The sequence below is a fragment of the Poecilia reticulata genome, linkage group LG3 (genome assembly GCF_000633615.1).
Source record: "Poecilia reticulata strain Guanapo linkage group LG3, Guppy_female_1.0+MT, whole genome shotgun sequence".
Lineage (NCBI taxonomy): Eukaryota > Metazoa > Chordata > Actinopteri > Cyprinodontiformes > Poeciliidae > Poecilia > Poecilia reticulata.
In genome coordinates, this window is record NC_024333.1 from 22,497,051 (window position 1) to 22,516,769 (window position 19,719).

The 19,719-nt window shown below is 36.4% G+C and overlaps 1 protein-coding gene across 1 annotated transcript in view; it reads left to right on the forward strand.

The window, feature by feature from the left end:
* Positions 1-1,747: 1,747 nt before the first annotated feature.
* Positions 1,748-19,719, forward strand: part of bbox1 (butyrobetaine (gamma), 2-oxoglutarate dioxygenase (gamma-butyrobetaine hydroxylase) 1) — a 57,773-nt gene continuing 39,801 nt past the window's right edge. Inside the window, exon 1 of the mRNA XM_008405679.2 lies at positions 1,748-1,790. Within this exon, the coding sequence (XP_008403901.1) occupies positions 1,763-1,790 (28 nt within the window). The 5' untranslated portion in view covers positions 1,748-1,762. The remainder of the gene's footprint in view (positions 1,791-19,719) is intronic.

Genomic DNA, 19,719 nt, shown 5'->3' on the forward strand with positions numbered 1-19,719 from the left:
AGCACATTTATTCTGGCATTTGACAGTAATTAATACAACCTAAGGCATAATTAGTGCGACTGCTGCATATGTAGAGTTAGACAGAGGGCCAAGTGCCAAATGCAATCACCGTCTTGGTGTTTCCTAGTGATCCATACCAAGTTTCAGACTGAAATGAAGACGAGGCTTGTCACATGTGAGGCAAAAAATGAAACTCTTCTCACTTCAAAGTGAGTGAAATTCATTAGAGCACATTCTGCAGGTGGAGGACTGAAAAACGTCGGCCTAATCAGGCTAAACTGTCTGCTAGAAAAACAAATCATGAGCACCAGCTGCATGCTTTTTTTTCTTACAGTGAAATAGAATTATGCGTTCAGTAAGTCATAAGAGTTATGAGACTAATGAAATGCACAGAGTGCCACAAATGTCAGTGCGTTATGTTGGGATCTTGTGTGACCGACGCAACACAAAATGGTGCTGAACTGTAAAGCGGGAGGAAAAAGATACATGGTTTAAAAATGTTAAGTAATTAAGATCTACGAAGTTTAAACTGCCTCCTATTTAGCTCTGAGTTATTACCTTGTGGAATCGCTTTGTCCTCCAATTACAGCTAAAAGTATTTTGCTGTTATGTCTCTACCTGTTCTGCACGTCTTAACTTTGTTGCCAGTCTTTGCAAATTAGTTCATGCTCAGCCTGATTAGATGAAGAACACAAGTAAACATCAAAAAGATTCTTAACTGGATTTAAGTACTGACAAGCTTAGTCATTGTAACACATTGGTGTAATGTGATCATTCAATTGCAGCTCTGTTTGTATGTTTAGAGTCATTCTCCTGCTGTAAGGGGAAACTTTATCCATTATCTCAAGTGCTGTGCAGCCTCTAACAGATTTTGTTTCAGTATTGCTCTGTATTTAGTTCCATTCATCCTCCCATTCTGTCTGGGCTTCCTGTCTCTGTTGAACAAAGCATTCCTGCACTATGATGCTGCCACCAATATGTTTATTGTACTGGGATTGTTAGTTTTAAGTGTTCAGTGTGTGTTGTTAGCTTTGTACCATGTGGAACATTTTGAATATGGGACATAAACCCAATTAATCGAACCAGAGCACCATCTTTCATGTTTGCTGCATTACTTTTTCTTTTTAAATAACCACTTTTTTGTTGCCGCCCCTCTTGCGTTGGACTGTGCTCTGTGAGATTAGCAAAGCTTGGGAAGTGATGTTACTGTCAGGAATCCAGGGTGTTGTGTCTGTGTGGTGGGTTTCTTCCTCACCTCTGACTTTTCAGTTTCACCAGAGGGGGCAGTGCAGCATGGTGCTGCAGGTGTGCTGCTACACACCTGCAAATCATCAGGCTCATCAACCAGAGGTTAAGTGGAGCTGGTGATCAGTTCTCCTCTCAATGCCTGAGAATTAAACCAATGCTGTAAAGCTCTAGCTACCTCGCAGTTCTCTTTGAGATTTCCTTGTACTCAGTTGTGTGAAGTGTTTGCTCTAGATAACCTCCATCAGCTCCCAGGATCTGTTCTTTTGTGGAGTTACCTGGACTGATGTGCTTAGACTCTCTCTGAGATTCTGGGTGTATTATCCAACTTGCATCACATGGTTCCTTCTCCTCCTAACAGCCTGTCTGCTCTACTACATTCTCACCATCCACCAGCTCCAAATTTCTGCCCTCCACCAATCAACCTGCTCCGGTTCACCCAGCGCTCTCCAGGCTTCAACCCCCACATAGAACCATCATTTCTAAATTCTGGCTGGCAAACTTTCATCTTCTCCACATGTTCCCCAAGACCACTAATTTTTTTTGTAAGTAAATCTTTAACTTTTTATTGTCTCCTGAGTGTATCTTGCATGTGGGTCAGACATTTACCTAAAATCACGACAGTTTTATAACCCAACTGTACATAAACTTCATAAGTTTATTTCTGACCAGTTCACTACTTTCATTGGTCCTCATGATGCTCATGATTTCCTCACGATTCTTTAATGTTCTTTAACAATCATCGTAACAGAACACATTTGTACTAAGATAAAAAAAAAAGACTACTTACTGCTGCTGAATTAGATTCTATTTAGGGGTGTCAATAAAAGGGGTCAAATTAAAATTTGGTTTTGGATTTTTACATCCTAAATACAAAATATTAGGTGTAAATAAAGGTCTAACTACTTCACATGTGAATGTGTGCTACATTGAATTTGTGTGAAAAAACTCAAGGGGTATGAATCCAAAGTGCTGTAAATTGAAGACTTAGTCTTACAAATATAATCCACAAAAAAAGCTTTAACCAGATAAAAATAAAGAACCTTTAAAGCCTGTTTTGCTGGAAATAATCACAAATTATGTTTTAGCTGATAGTTTAAACCCTATGAGCTATAAGCTAAACTATGTTTTGGTTTGGTTTATTTATGACATCATATTTCTAGAGCACTCTTTGGTTCAGTGCACTTGGCCAATGTTTGTATCGGGGGAATTGGGAAACTTTGCTTCAGACAACATATTTGATATCCTAGGGTTTTCACAAATTTGAGACTAAATCTGGATTTAATAGATGCTATACACGAAAGAGAATTTGACCTGTTTTTGCCAGCTTTGTGGAGATTTACTGTGATATGGAACAAAAAGGCAACTGGCTGACCCTCACTATCCTCTATTATTCTGATTTTTTTTGTACAGCAGTGTTCGTTTATTGGATCATTTTCCTTAAATGTATCTTTGATACGCTCATCTGTAACCACATGTACACATAAAACGTCTGAAAGGCAAAGCTTCATTTGAAAATCTGGGTTCATTCAGTGTTTCAGTGACAAATGGAAAAAATTACATATGCAGCACCTCTTCTAGCGCTTTGTTGGAGAGGAGAATTGGAAAACCTTTGTTTTTAGTCACCCAAACCACAGTAATTACGTCATATGGTCTTCTCTTTGGTTGCTTTGGAAATCATGGACCACATCCTTTAACTGTGCTGTGTGCCACCAAATGGATCTTTGAATAAGAACGTGTTTACAGCAAGGGTTGAAAAGGTGCTACGTTGTAAGCCATGTGAGAAAATTAGCTCTTAAAAGAGAAAAAAGGTCTTGGAGCAAAACCAAAAACCACCGTCTCAATAAACCACTCCACAGAAACGTAAAATGGTTGCATTAAGCCACATTTAAGAAAATAAAAATAAATAAATTAGGAGCTCGGAATAAAATTATGTAGTCACCTCTCAATAAAAATGAGTTCAATAAAGTGTGGGCACAGTGTCTAAACTCTGAGAAAACCCTGAGGGCTTGCAGCACATGTTAAAGTTTAATGTCCAATGGCCAAATGCCTAGGTGTAGAAAATTATTCAAATATATGATTTGACTGTTTTCCCATGGCACTTTCCACATCCAGTAAAGATGAAACTGCAGACAAAATCATAAATCACTCCTTGAACATTCTTAGAGCTCTAATGTTCCCAGGGTATATGGTTAGCTGAGGATTTGCATACCTTTTAAAACAAATACGTGATTTTGTTGGATTTTTCTTAAGCTAAGACAAAATTCTGAACCTTTCAGAAACTTATCAAATAAAAGCACATCAATTAATTAAATAAACCATTTTCACTCTGATTTTGACAATTTTGAGAGGTCAAAAGGATTAAAACTGAAGCTAGCTATTTGGAAAATCCACTGTCCAGGAACAGTTTGTTCCTGGACAGACTACTAATTTATTCCAGATCAAGACCCTGAGCAGTAGGTTTAGAAAACGTTTGTCATATTAAAAACAGATGTATTTGTGGGAGATGGGGGAGCTAAACTAAAACCTTGTTAGAATATCTACTTATGTTCAATTCAGGAGTAATGATTTCAGTCATTATTTTAAATGAAACAGGCAGAAGTGAGTCTTGGGTTGCCCCTCAAAGTACCATCTTAAAAGTTAAATTTTCCAGCAAAAGTAATTTTGTTTCCTCAATTTTACATCATAATTAACTAAAATTACAGTGATAGTGTTTGTACAAAAGAAGCATACTGTCTCAAGAACACAAAGTGCCAGCACCAATTATACCAATTATTGGTACACCTGTGGATGAAACCTATAATCATCTTCTACTGCAATCATAGCAATGACAGGAAAATAAAGTTTTTTTTGTTTTTTTTTAAATTGACATTTATCAGAGTTCCCAGGAACTATTGGTGTCTATTTTCTTTTAGTAGAAATGCAACATAACACATAAGACTATTTGTTTTAACCACAAGCCACTGAGTTGGATGAGGACCTAAGTTTATTTTACCACCACCCACAGTAAGCAAGATGGTAAAAGAGATTCAAAAGTAAACATATTAAACTCATCGTTCCAAAACTACTGCAAAGCCTCTTGGGATCAACAAGTCTGCAAAACAATCTTAAGACGGACCACCTAGAGCAGGGGTGTTCAAATATTGCAACGATTCTGGGAGGGTCCTACGTTCAAGAACAGCCTAAATTTAGTTTGGCAAATCTGCAAGACCCTTTTTCTGTTTTAAATCTACAATGATTTACTTATCCTTTTGACTGCAGAAATCTGATCACCGTGTTATTTCAATAAAATATAGTGATTCGTTTATTGTTTATCTAGCAGGCAAAGAAAATATTTTTCACAATTACAATTAGAAAATTACAAAAAAGTTTGTGGCCTCTGGAGTACTTTCAACTTGACATTTTTGGTCCCTCTGCAAAAATATTTGGACACTACTTATTTAGAGAGATTGTCCTAAAAAGATGCTCCAATCTTATTAAATACTTCACTTACAAGACTAAGTGCTATCCTGTTGGTAAAAACAGTATGTTTAGTAAATACGTACTGACAGCAAGGTTGCCAATAATCATCCCATTAAATATTTATTGACTTTGTATGTTTTCCTTTTACAATTAATGTTCTTGATAACACTTTATTTGATGAAGTGTGCATAAGACTGACATGATATTCTCATAAACATGACATAACACCTGTAATAAACACGAAGGAATCTTTATGAATGTCTATGACAGTTGTCATGAAGTGTCATTCGGTAAATAATGACACTTTTATTGCAAAGTTGCTTTAAAAGTTGCATTAAAAGTCCATGAAAAGTGCCAGCTTTGCGATATTTTATAAATAATGAAACTTTAATTCACAGGCAGACAGCAGCAGGGAGAATCTCATTCCTGTGGTCTGGCACTCACACACAGCCAGGATGCTAAACAGAACTTCAGCCACCATTCATGTAGCAGCGTGATCCACAGATTACCGCATTGTTTCAGCTCTTGCCAACTACCACACAAACTGCTTACAGCATGTGGAAAGCATTCTCTCACACTAGAAGGACTGACCATGTGGCAAAGTTACAAGATGCAGTCAACAACTTTATTGCGCCACTGTGAAGTGGATGTTTTAAAACGACATACACATGGACTAATAGCTCAAATCAAAGGATTACAATGGCTGACTGCTGCTTTTTAATAGAAGCCCAAATGTACCTGAAAGCATGAAGACTCTGGTCTTAAGTAAAGACTGGATAACCTTTAAGCTGTAAAATGGGTTAATATGAAAATGAACTACTTTTGGGCTGGAATTGTGAGTAAGAAGAAACAATTTAAATGACCTTTTAGTTTTAATTTACGGATTATTCTCAATCAGCAGCGCAACCCGCAAGCGTAGCCTCTTGAATTAACCTCTTATAAGTGCAACAGTTAAGTTTTAGTACATGGCACAGACTCCCAACGTCTCTGACCTGCTCCAAAGGCTTTTAAGTGTTCTTGTGTAATTACACACTCATACCACCAAAGAACAGCAAAAAAGGCTCAAGCTTCATTAAAGGCCAACCATGGTTAATCTTAGAGCTTTTAGCACCAACTGCCGTCTTTATTCCATTAACAGTAGCTGCACAGAAGTTAACTGTATCCAGAGGCGTGTTTTTTTTCTTTCTGTTTTTTCCACACCTGTGACTACAAGTTAAAATTAGCAAGTGGCTACATCTGGTATATCTTAATAGTTTTGGTAATTATTTCCAAGAATACATTGAGTAATTTTGCCAATTGGAGATCAAAATGAGCAACATTTCCCTAACCCTGAGTGAACCCTCTTGCTGCAAAGCAACATTGATATCACAAGTCAGTATTGGTCTAGAAAAGCCAGATTGATGTCCATCTAGTTAATTTGTGAGGTTACTAAATTATTGAGGAGAGAACAATTAATCTATTATGAGTTCTTTATATTGTGTGTAAAAATAAAGTAGTTATTCTGTACTGAACAATTAGCGCTGCTTAGCATTAAGACTCCTTATAAATCTGCTGTCTCTGTGTTGGAAATGTGAATGCAGTAAGTTGTCTGAAAACATGATCCACAGAACATAATAGTTTCTGCAGGCTCTAACACATGTTGCCCCCTTGACCCTCGCATGGCTGTTCATAACCTATTAAAGCTCAGGAGTTCTGCTCATTGAGGCCACAACCTGACAAAAAGATGGAGTGAAGTAATCCCTGTCAGAGCAGAACACGTTTAAGGAGCTAAGCATAGAAAATAACCTCTCCGAGTTACAAAAAAAAAAAAAGAAAGAAAGAAGGAAAAGAGAAAGGAAGACAGAAATGTGCACAGTGTAAAGTACCAACTTGACAGTTCACACTGCATCCACTCATCATGAAAGTTTACAGGAATCACACTGACTCCAAGGATGAGAAATTCAGAGAGCTTTTCCAAAGCGGAGCAATGTTATTGATCAGGTGTTCTGTATTGGACCTCCGATGAAAGATTAGTTCCTTTGTGTTTGTACTTCATTGCTGAGACGAATTTTAAACTGCCATGGCTTTTGTTTGACTTTCAAATATTTTTGCCTCTTTGAGATGGAAAGTCTTGGTTTCAACAGGGGAATCACGATGCATGTGGTCAACTACTTGACACACACTTTTATTTCTACCCTCTTAGGTGAAAAGAATGGATGTCAGTATTGATGTTTTTGGGGAGATAACTGCCCTGGAGCCGACTCAAATCTAAAGATGGAACAATGGCCCCTTAGTAATGTGCAGAATAAACAGTGAACTGTCCTATGAGCAGCATATGAATGAATTGGCCCTGCAGCTATTAAAACAGCTTAGCAGCAACATTCTGAAGGTCATACACTGAACATATCAAGAAAACAAATAAGGTGATAATTGAAGAAGCATAACCTTTGTAAAAACGCATAAAAATAAGCAACAAGGTCAGGACGGAAAACGCATAAAACTCTGGGAAATGTGTTTGTCAGATGTTCCAGACTACTTTAGCTGTTACTTGTTTAAACAAATATTTCTATTTGTGTGTAGGTGGAATAAGCAGTATCCAGGTCTTCAAGAGCGATCATTCAGAGCACATGAGGTACACACACAAAAAAAATCAGCTCTGCTCACTCGTCAGAAACATTGGAATACAGTTTTATACTACAAAGTCGCCTATTTCCAATATTTCTATATACATTTAAAGAAATCTGATTATGATATAGAATTGATTTTCTGAAATTGAAATTTTATTTTTAGTTTGTTACAGTGTTTCCATACATTCATTCAGAGGTTTACTTATACTAGTATAGTTGAAAGCAAAGTTACAAAGTCCTTCCTAAAACAAAATGATTTCCTTCACACAGAAGTTGTTGCTCCTAACCTCCCCGAAACGCCTCATTTGCAGTCCTATTTCTTTTTTATTTTACTTGACGACAAATTTAGAAAGCACATCTGCATAATGCTTGCCTTGTAGCTATGGTACACAAAAAAAATAATAATAATAAACAGCTGCTGAGCCGTACTTCAGCGTTTGATCGATGGGACCAAACTGGGGCCTCTGTGCTAAAATGAAACAAGAATTTAAAATTAAATCCTCTTAATACAAAACCCCAAACATTCAACCATTATCCCAATCCACTCAAAGCCCCTGAGGAAAACGAAGCGCGTATGAAAAATGAATGAAAGAATCCTTATTTTGGTAAAATGTTTATTTTCAACAGAGATTATAAGAGCATAAAAATGTTCCTGGTTCAGAGCTAAATAACACTCTCCTCCAACTAAAAGTTTACACTCACACTTTACACATATGAAAAAAAAAAAACAGATGTGCAGTTGTATAACTGTATCTTTGACCCTTAGTCAGACCCAGAAGCAGAAGCACAAACAACAAGATTACAACAAGTAGTTTCTTATTAGTAAATCAAAAACAAAACACTTGTCTTTTCTAGCAGCTATATACACTTAGCAGTAAAACCAGCTGACTAGATTTGCTCGAGCTCTGTTTGGGTTGCTAGGTGAGGGTCGGGACTTGGCAGTGGTTGCTAGGGTAACAGGGTTCAGAGCTGTTACCCTGAAACCCTAATTGTGACTGAGTAATCAGGAGGTTTTTGGAACGGCTTGTTTTCCACACACTAAGAAAATGCTAAGTTTTTGCCAAAACGTTTCTGGGTTTGTTTGTTTTTAAGCACTTGGACTGTTTCAAGAAGCAACAGACACACAAATGAAATGAAAAAATATCCAAAAAGTAAAATTTGCATAATAGTCAAGTCACGTTTATTGGTATAGAATCATCAAAATTATCAAGCAAATACACATCAAATATGTTGATTAATGTTGAAGTTACCAAATCGGAACCAGAACCAAACATGGAGATACAGCATTCAGTTTTTCAACAAATCTGAATCGAATTTCCAGAAAACCGCAGAACAGATGAAGATCTGAGCTCCTTTAAATCGAGGCTTAGAACCCACCTGTTTAGAGTTGCCTATGATTAGTGTTAAGTGAAACATTGACCAACACATTTGATGTGTATTTGCTTGGTGATTTTGATTATGGCCTTTGATAAAAATGAACTGTTTACTGCTTATTTCATGAGTGATGATTGTGTGATATTTTTGTGATGCAAAGCGCTTTGAACTGCCTTGTTGCTGAAATGTGCTATACACATTAGCTTGACTTGACTTTGTTTGAAAAGTTATATTTACATTAACTAATTTTAAAAAATCTGTTATGGGAAAATGAGAAGCAAAGTCATATTTATTTTGGAGAGCCGAAAGTCCAGAATCAGCTGGAACAGGCAAGTGTGCATGTTTCCCACCTATTTTGAACCATAATGGATATTGAGCCACATAGTTATACCAGGAAATTGCCACTGAATGTGCAACCATGCTAAAGAAAGAAAAAAACTAAATCCTAAAAAGAAAGGCAAAATAGATGCTAAAACATGAATACAGATATTTTTACTGGTCTTATTCTTTAACATTTTGTCAGATTGGTTGCAGTCATTCACTCCTCACATGATGCAAAATCAGTTAGGAGGTTGGTACTAAGCCAAGTTTCCATGTTGCAGTCATGTCTGATTGCGTACAGCCTGAATTCCACTTTATAATATTGACATTTATTTTAAAATCAATTTTAGTTGCCGCTTCACCTTCACTGTCACTAAAGCGTGGTGCTTTGGATTTGCTTTATTAACCACACAAAAGAAGAAGGGGCTGGGGAAGTTTTCAAAGTAAAGCCCTGATAAGAAAAAGGGGGGAAAAAAAGAGTCGGCTTTGGATTTGCCTTTCTGGACATGGCGTAGGTTTAGAGATTTCCACGCTTGTCGTTATCACGGAGCATGATTTACACACAATCCTGAGTGCAATATGGTGGTGACTCATTTCTGCATATGTCCAAGCGATTCTATGGTTCATATCAGCTCTTCCAACACACTGCCAAAATGATTCTCAATGGTTCAATGCATCATGTCTCAGTTAAACCAACTCTAACCTCATTCTTCTCTTTGAAATCCGGTGTGTAGCCGACTCTGACTAAGCTCCTCGTTTTCAGCAAACACATTCACAAAAGTGTCCATCTGCCTACTCCTATTGTTTGCATCGATCACTCAGTGTTGCTCACAAATCATCGTTCAGTGGATGTTTTGGAGGGATCTTTTAGCCTGTAGCCCACATTCTGAGAGAAAATGTATAAAAAAACGCAAGACTTGAATCTAGTTTTGTGTTTGGTATTTTTGATTTTTCCTTATTCCTAATGTTAGAATGTGGGTCTCTATTTGTGTGTTGATGAAATGAAGTGTGTCCACAGCCCCACATTTGTCAAACCTCTTGAAATTAATTTTCCAGACTCTGTCACTGTTTAATCTGCAACACAGCACTGCACTGTGGTTTTCTGTGTTTTTACCCATATTTTAACCAATGTGGAGCAGGCATTTCCCAAAGCTCTGCAGCCTTTGCTGCTGCTGACTCCCACACAGTGCAGCTCAGGGCACAGTGGAAAACATGCAGTCTTTACAGCTAGACAAAGTTAAGGGCTTTTTTATTAGTTTCTTTTTTGTAATTTTCTCCGTCCTTTTTTTTGTTCACTTTGTGAGTATTTATTCTGAAAACTTGGAATGATCATTGCGAGTTTCGCAACTGATTTAAGTGTTATAGTGTCTGCATAAAATAATGTTTGTGCTGTTATTCATTTATTTGAATAGCACATTTCAGCAACAAGGCACTTCAGATATACATTATGGAAATTCTTATTTTAGAAGCAACTAATTATTCAGTATAGCAATGCTGTACCATCGGTACTTTGTAGCCCCATTTGTACACCAACACCTCATCAAGGCTTGCCCTGGACTGGCTTTTACAGGGATAAAATGAACTTGAAAAAAAGTTTTCATACTTATTATAATTATTTTTAGTAATAAATACATTTGCAATTCATGAGATAAACACAAACCAAATGATCTACATCGCTGAGGTCTCTTCAGCTAACCACTAGCAAAATGTGATGAGCTTCAAAGAACTGAGTCAACTATTCTTATCGAACACCACCACATTTTGACCCCTATTTGTCAGAATAAGGTCAGGTTAAACACTTCACTGTGAAAAATTTAAATAAAACATTATCCTTATGAGATGTTGGCTTTATATCAGATGCTATTCTAACGTATTCAGGTTTAAGCATTAATAATAATCACATTAGCATGAATAGACACTGAAACAGAACAAAATCAAATGGTTGGGCTCATCTCACTCCATATATATGGAAGTGTGCATAGTTTTAAGCATATAAAAATTTCAGAACTCTAACTTTGGATGCTGTGGGGAGTTTTCTTTTTGGCGTGTATTTTTGCTGCCCTGGCCATTCTGAAGATAAAAGGTATTGACTGCACCCCTGAACCTTACACTGTACTTTTCAGATCATTTTGAAAATATTATTCTTAAGCATAATTTATTTTCTGCTACTTTAAAATTATTTGGTGCGTCACACACAATTTCACTAGAATACATTTTTTTGCGGATGCAACAGAACTGTAAAACCTGAATAAAAAAAAATTAAACTCAAACTTCTTTCATTTACAATATTTACTCTTCCTTCCTTGTAAAGATAATGTATTTCTGCCAAGACTTGGATTCCAAATGCAGGAAAGAGTTTCAGGATTACTTTAAATGGTCTTGTGTTTAAAAAGAATGCAGTAGAAGTAATCAAACAAATCTGGCTCCTAGGCTATGAGGTTATGTCAAACATTTCAAAAGTTCAAATCTATTTTGTCTGTTTAGTGAGCTGCCTCTTCAAATCTGAAAGAAACTTGGCAGAAGAAACTTGCCGAGCAACGTAAAACTCAGTAGTCAACTATAACAACATATAACACAGAGAACCAGAGGCTCTGCACCACTAAGCAGGATGGATTACAGACATGTATCTTTGTGCCAGCTTGCTTGGTATGTCATCATGTGCTCAAGTGGTACTTTTCCACTGCCCAGAAACAAATAAAACATCTCCCTCAAGTTCCATTTTATTATATTTTTCAATGTGATGTATGTCTTGCTTTTGAGAATTTGAGCTTAACTGTGTTTATCCTTGTCTGTAACCCAATAAAAGGACATACATTTCCAAATCTTTGCTGGCACTGCAAAGGTTCCTAACAAAAATATTTGAGTTAAAAGTTAGAAATAAGAATCGTGAAAACTTTTTTTTGTTTTTCCATGCCACCTAGCAGGTTGCAGATGCATCTAAGTAGCATCACTGCATATATGCATACTTGACCAGTTGGTGTAAAATAGCTGTTACACACTTGTATGAATTTCCTTAAAAACCACAATAGCCAGCTGGGTTCTTGAGCATGTTTTCATCAGCACTACATAGGACCAGAGCTCTGCAGGATAAACTTTCTTGTGGGGTTTGTTTTTATAATTTACATTGCCATAAACAAAAAAGTGAATTGTTTATGCTTCCCAAGTTCATATACCTCAAATCCCCCAAAGTCATTATGAACTGAATGGGACCAAATGACGCCAGGCTTGATGCACATAAACATTATTATGACTTTAGGATTATGATTCTTCTGTTGATGAATGTGGGTTTGAAATGGAAAAAGAAAAAATAGGCCCATTTATGATACATTTCACATTTTGAGGGGATTTATTCTTTGCAAATCTGTGTGTTCTCTTCATTTTCATAAGGCTATTACACCACTGTGCATCTACCTTGTGTTTAGATGGCATAGGAAGATGGGCTGTGTAGAACTCACTGCCTCCCAACATCTGATAGCATAACAAAGAAACCTGATTCAAATCTAAATGAATCTATGCTCAGGAGAAAAGTACATGTTTCTTACGTTTTATTCTTTTTTTTTTGTTTGTTTTGTTTTTTTACGCTTTTATCTTTTATGTAATCAAAAAACGGTAACATCCGACAGATAAACTGGGCAAATACAAAATCCTGATTTCAGATATCCAAAAGGCTCTCCAATCCATCGGGCCTTATCAAATAAATTAATTGCCCTCTAATCTATCCATTTTACTCTATTTCCCCATGCAGATTTAATTAAAATTCAGACACAATAAATTATTTTTGAGCCTGAATAGCCTGATCATATCCTGGCATCCCAATGCAATTTGAATTTAGGTATTAAAATCTTGTTTAGAGGTAGACTTACTCATGTGGATTTTTCGTATTTCTATATAAACCTAAACTTACAAACTAAAGAGAAATGTATCATAAACGGGTGTATTTCACAATTTTCTGACATAAATCATGGTTTTATTAACTGCAGATTAACTACAGATTTTTTTTGCAGTGTTGACTTACTGTAATTCCATATATTTTCTACGGTAATATAATGTTTCAGATATCACGGTTAGAAAATGTTGGTATTTCACATTTTTTTTACAGTAAATTTACAGAGTTTTTTTTTTTTCCAGTGTAGGAGGATATGTGCAGTTAAAGATCTGAAGTCACTGCTGGACAGATCTCAAGAACCATTATGTCTCTGACAGAAAACTGTTCTGACTGCTGCCAACGTGCAAAATCTCTTAATCTATGGCTTTGGTAGGAATCATATTTATTTTCTAGCTCTTTTACTTGTGTGTTGGTCTTATTGAACTTATTACACAGTTTTGTTGTGCACCGCTGCACCTATCGAAAGATAACTTTCCCTCCTAATCTTTTTTCTCCATGGTTAATTTCGGTATGGTTTTTCCATTAGATACTATACACGATAGGAAAAACGGCTCACTGCCAGATCTAGATAAAACTGCAGCTTCAATGAAGCAAAGGCTTTAGGATGTAATTAGAAATGTAAAAATATTTAAATATTTGTAATTAAGACAGAAATGATCACTTCTAAATAGTTTTAAATGTTTTTTCTTGACTTGGAAAATTAGTCTCTGCTGGTGGAATATTCATTTGGTGCGGCGGCAGAGGGAAGATCCTTCAACAGTGAAGAAAAAGATTTCACAGTTGTTAAAGCACAGAGTTTTATGTCACCGGAACGAGACACTGCCTGTCAGATTTGTTAAAGCAGTTTCTGCCTTAACATGCCAAAAAATACAAGCCAGCTGCAAAACAGAAAATAATGCATGTAGATCCATGCTGTTCGTCCACACAGTCTTCCCAAACTGTTAATGCAACTTATGTGCTAAATTCAAATGCAAAATTGAAATCTAAACGTACACATTTTCATGTGATATTTCTCTTTGCGACTGTTTTGTTTTAGTTGACCAGTTTTGAACATGTTTTTATTATATTGGCTGCTTCATCTTCGGTTTTATGGATTTGGACATTATCTCTCCTAGATAAAGCAACTGCAGGATTTATTGTTACGACTAAATCTGCTTTTCATTGAATAAAAATTACTACAGACTCAGTTAATATAGCTATTGTAATGGAATGTATACAATTAACATTAATACAATACATTATTGTGTGTATTGTATTTCTAATACAATGCATACAATATATTGTATGTATCTATTACTAGATCTGAATAGATGTAATAGATCTATTATTATGTCTAGTAATAGATCTAGTAATCTAGATTACTAGAAAAACTTTCTAGTAATAGTTCAGGAGTAATGGCAGCCTTCTGTATGTAAGGTTTTAAGATATATTTTGTTCAGAATATAATTCCAGATAAATCTTCTGTCCTTGTTATTTTTATTTATTGTATATTTCCTTATTATTGCAAGCAAATTTTATTGAGAAACAATGTTTCTCTCACTGTCCAAAACTGACTAAGTTAATTGGTCTCTCTAAATTGCACAGTCTTAGTTTGTGTTTTCATGGTTGTTTGTGTTCCTTGATGTACTTGCAACCTACCCAAGATTCTCATGAATGGATGGATGAATATTTTTGGCATCAGAAAGTTTGCTTTAAGTTTTATATGGCATCTGAAAGTTTTATACGGCATCTGGAAAGAAACTGCTGCAAACAGAAAGTCTAATTTCTCCAGAAAATGTTGGGATCATCTGAATTATTAGTCTCCAAAGAGAAAATTATACAATTCCTCCTGTCCTTTCCAACTGGTTTTGTCATAAAAGACAAGTTCACAAGAGGTGAAGTATTCCCAGTTACTCAGAGATCAGTCACTCCACACGTGTGTGGACATAGTGCCAGTACATGTTGCTGTGTATTAGTCAGAACCACCATTTTTTTAACAAGGAAAGTCTAAAGCTATGAGTGATGCCACAAAACAGCCACAGCTGCCCATATCTGCAGGAAAGAAGATCATTATTCGAAACAGATTCAGCTTTCATAAACTTTCACACAAAAGCTGTTCTCATTGGTTTTTGAAAAATCTGGTACCCATCCAAATAAATAACATCAAGAAAAGGGACTGTGACTGGCACTAAAGATAAACTCCTTCATTATTTTATTCATGAAGTATTTCAGAGGCAGCAAGTCTGGTTTATGGTAAAAGAAATCCCAGATCTAGAGTCAAAGCAGAATATTGAAGATGAGATGTGTGTGTGTGCGTGTGTGTGTGTGTGTGTGTGTGTGTGTGTGTGTGTGTGTGCGTGCGTGTGTGTGTGTGTGTGCATGTTGAGTTTTGTCAATTTCAGCACAAAAGGATTTCATCTAATTTAAGATGCTCCACCGAACAGGACAAAAGTTTTAACATCCCTTGAACTTAACATTTTGTGTAATTTAACCATAAACATCAACAATGATTTCATGTGGGCAAAACAAAATCAAAAAATAAAGTAAGTGCAGTGTTGAAAACTATAAATAACAAATATTTCCTATCACAGTCTTTTAGTGCAGTTATTGCTTAAAGTCTTTTGTCGGAAAGGATATTTATAAGCGTTTTACATTTAAAAACTAAAACATTAACCCGTTAATAAATTAGCTCAGGCCTTTTCAAGGAGCATTTGGGGATATCAATTTTTACAGCTTCCTGATTAGATTTAAATCTGGACTTTAGGTGAACTCTAAAGTAAATTGGCTGCACTGGTTTTTATTTCAGTGCATTAGATGAATGCATACTATCAAGATTTTGCATTTGCATTGTGTTTTGTTGCATTTCATTTCATTTGGATTAAGTCCAAATGAAATACTTTGAAGTATTTAATCGTGATCTGACAAAATATGAAAAAGTTAAAGATGTGTGAATACATTTGTGAGGTGATGTACATCAAAACTCCTAGTGAAGAAAATGAAAGCAAAACCTATTCCCAGCTTTCATCAACATCTGAATCATGGTCAAATAATTGACAGAGACCAAATTATAACCAAAAACAAAGGCCTCTAAAATGGGCAAAGCAAGTCATTAAACATTGCCGGCATAAACAGAACTAATAATTATTAGACAGAAAGTGATAAAAACAGGATCCTGATTGCCACTCATGCTCTGTTCCTCCATGAGGCTCAGAGCAGCAGAAACATTTGCCTGAGAATTTTACCCCAAAATAAACAGAATTACCAGCCATTCTGAGATGTGTTTTGTAATGACATGGACATTGAGTGTGCAGAAAAAATTGATTTGTTCTTGGGCCATTGTCTCTGGCTGAAAAGAAATAACTTCATTAGAGCGAGCGGGCACACTCCGAGCTTGGATTACTGGAGCAGGAACTAATACTGAAAGGAAAGGAGAGTAGAAACAAATGAATTGAAATGGAATAAATTAGGCGAGGGTAAACATAACACAAACAGCAATTATTCAAATTGTAAGAAATGAAAATGTCAAACACACGAAATCCATGTATTATTTATGCTTCACATTATACCACACAGCAGCTCTGAAACAGAGGTGTTGAAGAGGGTAAACTCTTGACCTGCATGTTCTCTGCAAAAAAGTTATTTAAATCAAATTTCATCAAAAAAAATAATAATAATCTGAGTCATGATCCAGAGAAATTATTGGATGCTGCTAGCTTTGACAACCTAAATGTATGCACTGCATGAAAACTGTTTTGACCTTTTGATAACACAAGAACAAAAAAATAAATAAATACAAGAGACTTTCTGAATGTCATATTAGAGCATGCAGTATCTTGTTATACTGCAACAGTTTTGCTGGAGCCACTGAGCCTTGCAGCAAGTGATTTTGCTGCAGAGGAAGTACTCTGTCAAAATGTTCTTTCAGTTAGCTGAGAATGTCCGTGGATTAGAGCTGTACGTGCTCTGCATGCCCAGCTGTGGACCTTAACAGACTGCTGACGATCTAACATGTCCACCCATTGCTGTCAGAAAAATAAGCCCAAAATGAAAATGCTCTGCCCGTTACATGATTCTAGTATATAAATTAAACAGTGTACAGATATTCTGCAGCCATTTAAGCCTATTTTAGCAGCCAAGAGAATGAATGTTATGCTTCCTGCGTGATGTTGTCATGTTTCCAAAGCAGAATGTCCATTTTATAGCACCGACACAAAACTTTTTTTTCACACAGATGCATCGTTTGAGGCCTGTAAGAGACAAGTCAATGCATCTCCAACTTTGTATCTCTCTCGCTTTCTCTACTGTCCTATCTAAATTCTCTTGTCCCTGCAGTCTGTCAGGAAATACAATAGATTCACTGACTCGTACAAGCCGCTGATAATGAAAAAGGATAAGAACAAATATTGGAACCTCTCTCTGTGTAAGCCTCAGTTGCCACAGAGTCTTAAAACTTTACGTTATGGATGATGTCATCGGCACCACCCTGTATTCAGAGTGAATGCTATAATTTATTTGGTTTATGGCTCTGTACCACTCTGCCACATGGTTTTTGGAGAGCCTCTTGCAGCGCTGTATCTGGATATAATTTAAAGCAAGCTGTGACGTCAGGACTCAAAGTTAAGAGAGTTGTAAGAGGCGCAGCCAAAAACAATTTCTTGGGAGATTTTCAATTATTTCTATCTGTAGGGGCTGAGAGGGGCAGGATATGTTGGCAGCACTGCACAAAAGCTTCAAACAGACCAGTTCAGCATACATTTGCTACTTTATATGTGCAGTAATTGTGAAATGGTTTGCATGTCCCTCAAATGCTACTCCATATTTGCCTGAAGGGATTTGAGTAGGCCTAACCTGTTTAACAATGTCTTGCAATTCCGACATCATGGAAACACTGGTAAATTAAGTTAAAAAAGCATGTTTGATGTTATCAGTTCATGTTGTGATGACAAATAATTGTAGTTGCTCAGGAAACACAAGTTCCTTCGCTCACTTCTTGATATGAATGAGATTGGCCGTAGCCGCTGGACAGCACTCCATCAAGAAAAGTGTGAGTTGTGCTTATTTACATGTTTTCTCTTGCCGTTCACTGTGTTGAAAAGTCACATCTGTAAAAATACATACAGTGAGCAAGTAACTTCTCCAGTGATTTTCTGTCCAGGAAGAAGACAAATACAGTAACCGGAGCCAAATGTATCATCTTCAGACAGAGAACATGGAGGACATGTTGTTCTTATGGGTTGTAATTTCCTCTCTTTCTGCTTCCATTTTATTCACACAACTCTACCTATTTATTTTCTTTTGTTGCAAGTATTTGATGAATCATGGAGATAATCACAGAAATGTTCAAATCTCATGTGTAATGCATGGCAGATTATGATCTCTGAATGAACCAAAATAACTCTAAAACAACCCCACTAGATATTATTTCTTGGAGTTAAAAAAAACACACTTTTGTAGTAGACTTTACATAGAATATAGAAATGACTCGAATCATTGCATCAAACATCACCATGAACACTATGGCTGATGTGAAATCCAGTGGCAGATCGCCATACAACCAGCTACAAAGTTTAAAACCCCAACCACCTTCAGCTGGAACTTATTATCTCTCCTAACTAATTAGATCTTATTCAAGCATTACTATCTTTGAGCTGGTGAAACATTCCAGTAAAACTGTCATATTTTGTTGCTGGACACTGATGCGTTCCCTGAAGGTCACATTTTTTTCTGCAGATTAGGGAGACATGAGAGTATAAATGTCAGGCACATTCATTTCAGTTTTCTTCTAGACATATTTTGCCTGGCAACCTTTAAACTTTTTCGGACAGAGATACAACAATGCCATCAATTACGGCATCATTTTAACATGCATGTATGCAAGCTATGGAGTTACTACTATGTACCGTTTGTCTGCTGAAATATGTATTACATTTAATAAACTAGATATGCTGAAATGCATGTGGTGATGTTACCACAAATCCAGCCATTGACAAACTTCATCTTTTACTTTTGATATGTTGGGGTGAAAATACTGTGGTTTCCACTTCCTGCATCAAGGCCATCATCCTGCTTGCTATACTTTCAGCAGATGCTCCACTAAACCCTCTTTAGCTGAACATTTCCTGCTGGGAGCACATATTGTAAGCAGTAGCTGCAGGAAAGGTCTGGACCAGATTTCCATCAAATTCTCCTTAACAGCTCAGATGTTTTTTGTGTGAAATGACTTGCAAAAGCTTCAAGGACAAGAGATGTACAAAATGTCAAAGTGCAATGAAAACTAGCACCGATGCTTCATTTTTTACCACCTTTAGCAAAGTAAAACATCCTTTTTCAAAGGAGATGGCACAGTTCAAAGTTTACATATTTCATCAGCTTCAGTTTCACCTCTGCAAACTCAAGTAAAAAGAAAAAAATCATGTACCACATTTTCTTGTCCTCTTTACATTTTTCATCAAGGTTAAAGAAACATTTTTACCATCTATGTCTTCCTCTCCTCAACTACTGAGCACAACCCCAAATAATGATCAGATACGTTCAAGTTCAGCCTGCAACCTGTTCTCACTACGCCAATGGATTTTAATCAGCTTGGCACAAGTTTTCTTTCAGTTTTTGTCTCATCTTCAGCTCATTTAAGTGAACTATTATGGCATTAGAATTATTGTAATTATTTCATTAGAATAGAATTACCTTTTTATCCTTTATAGCTGTTTGGTTTTTAACAGTCTTTCTCTCTGTTGTTGCTACAGTTGTTTTCATGCGCGCTGGTTTTCTGTTTGTGTGTAATCTTGCCCTGGTTTCTCACTGTTCCTCCTTCACATCTGAGTTTCATCCCTCAGTCGGGATTAAATG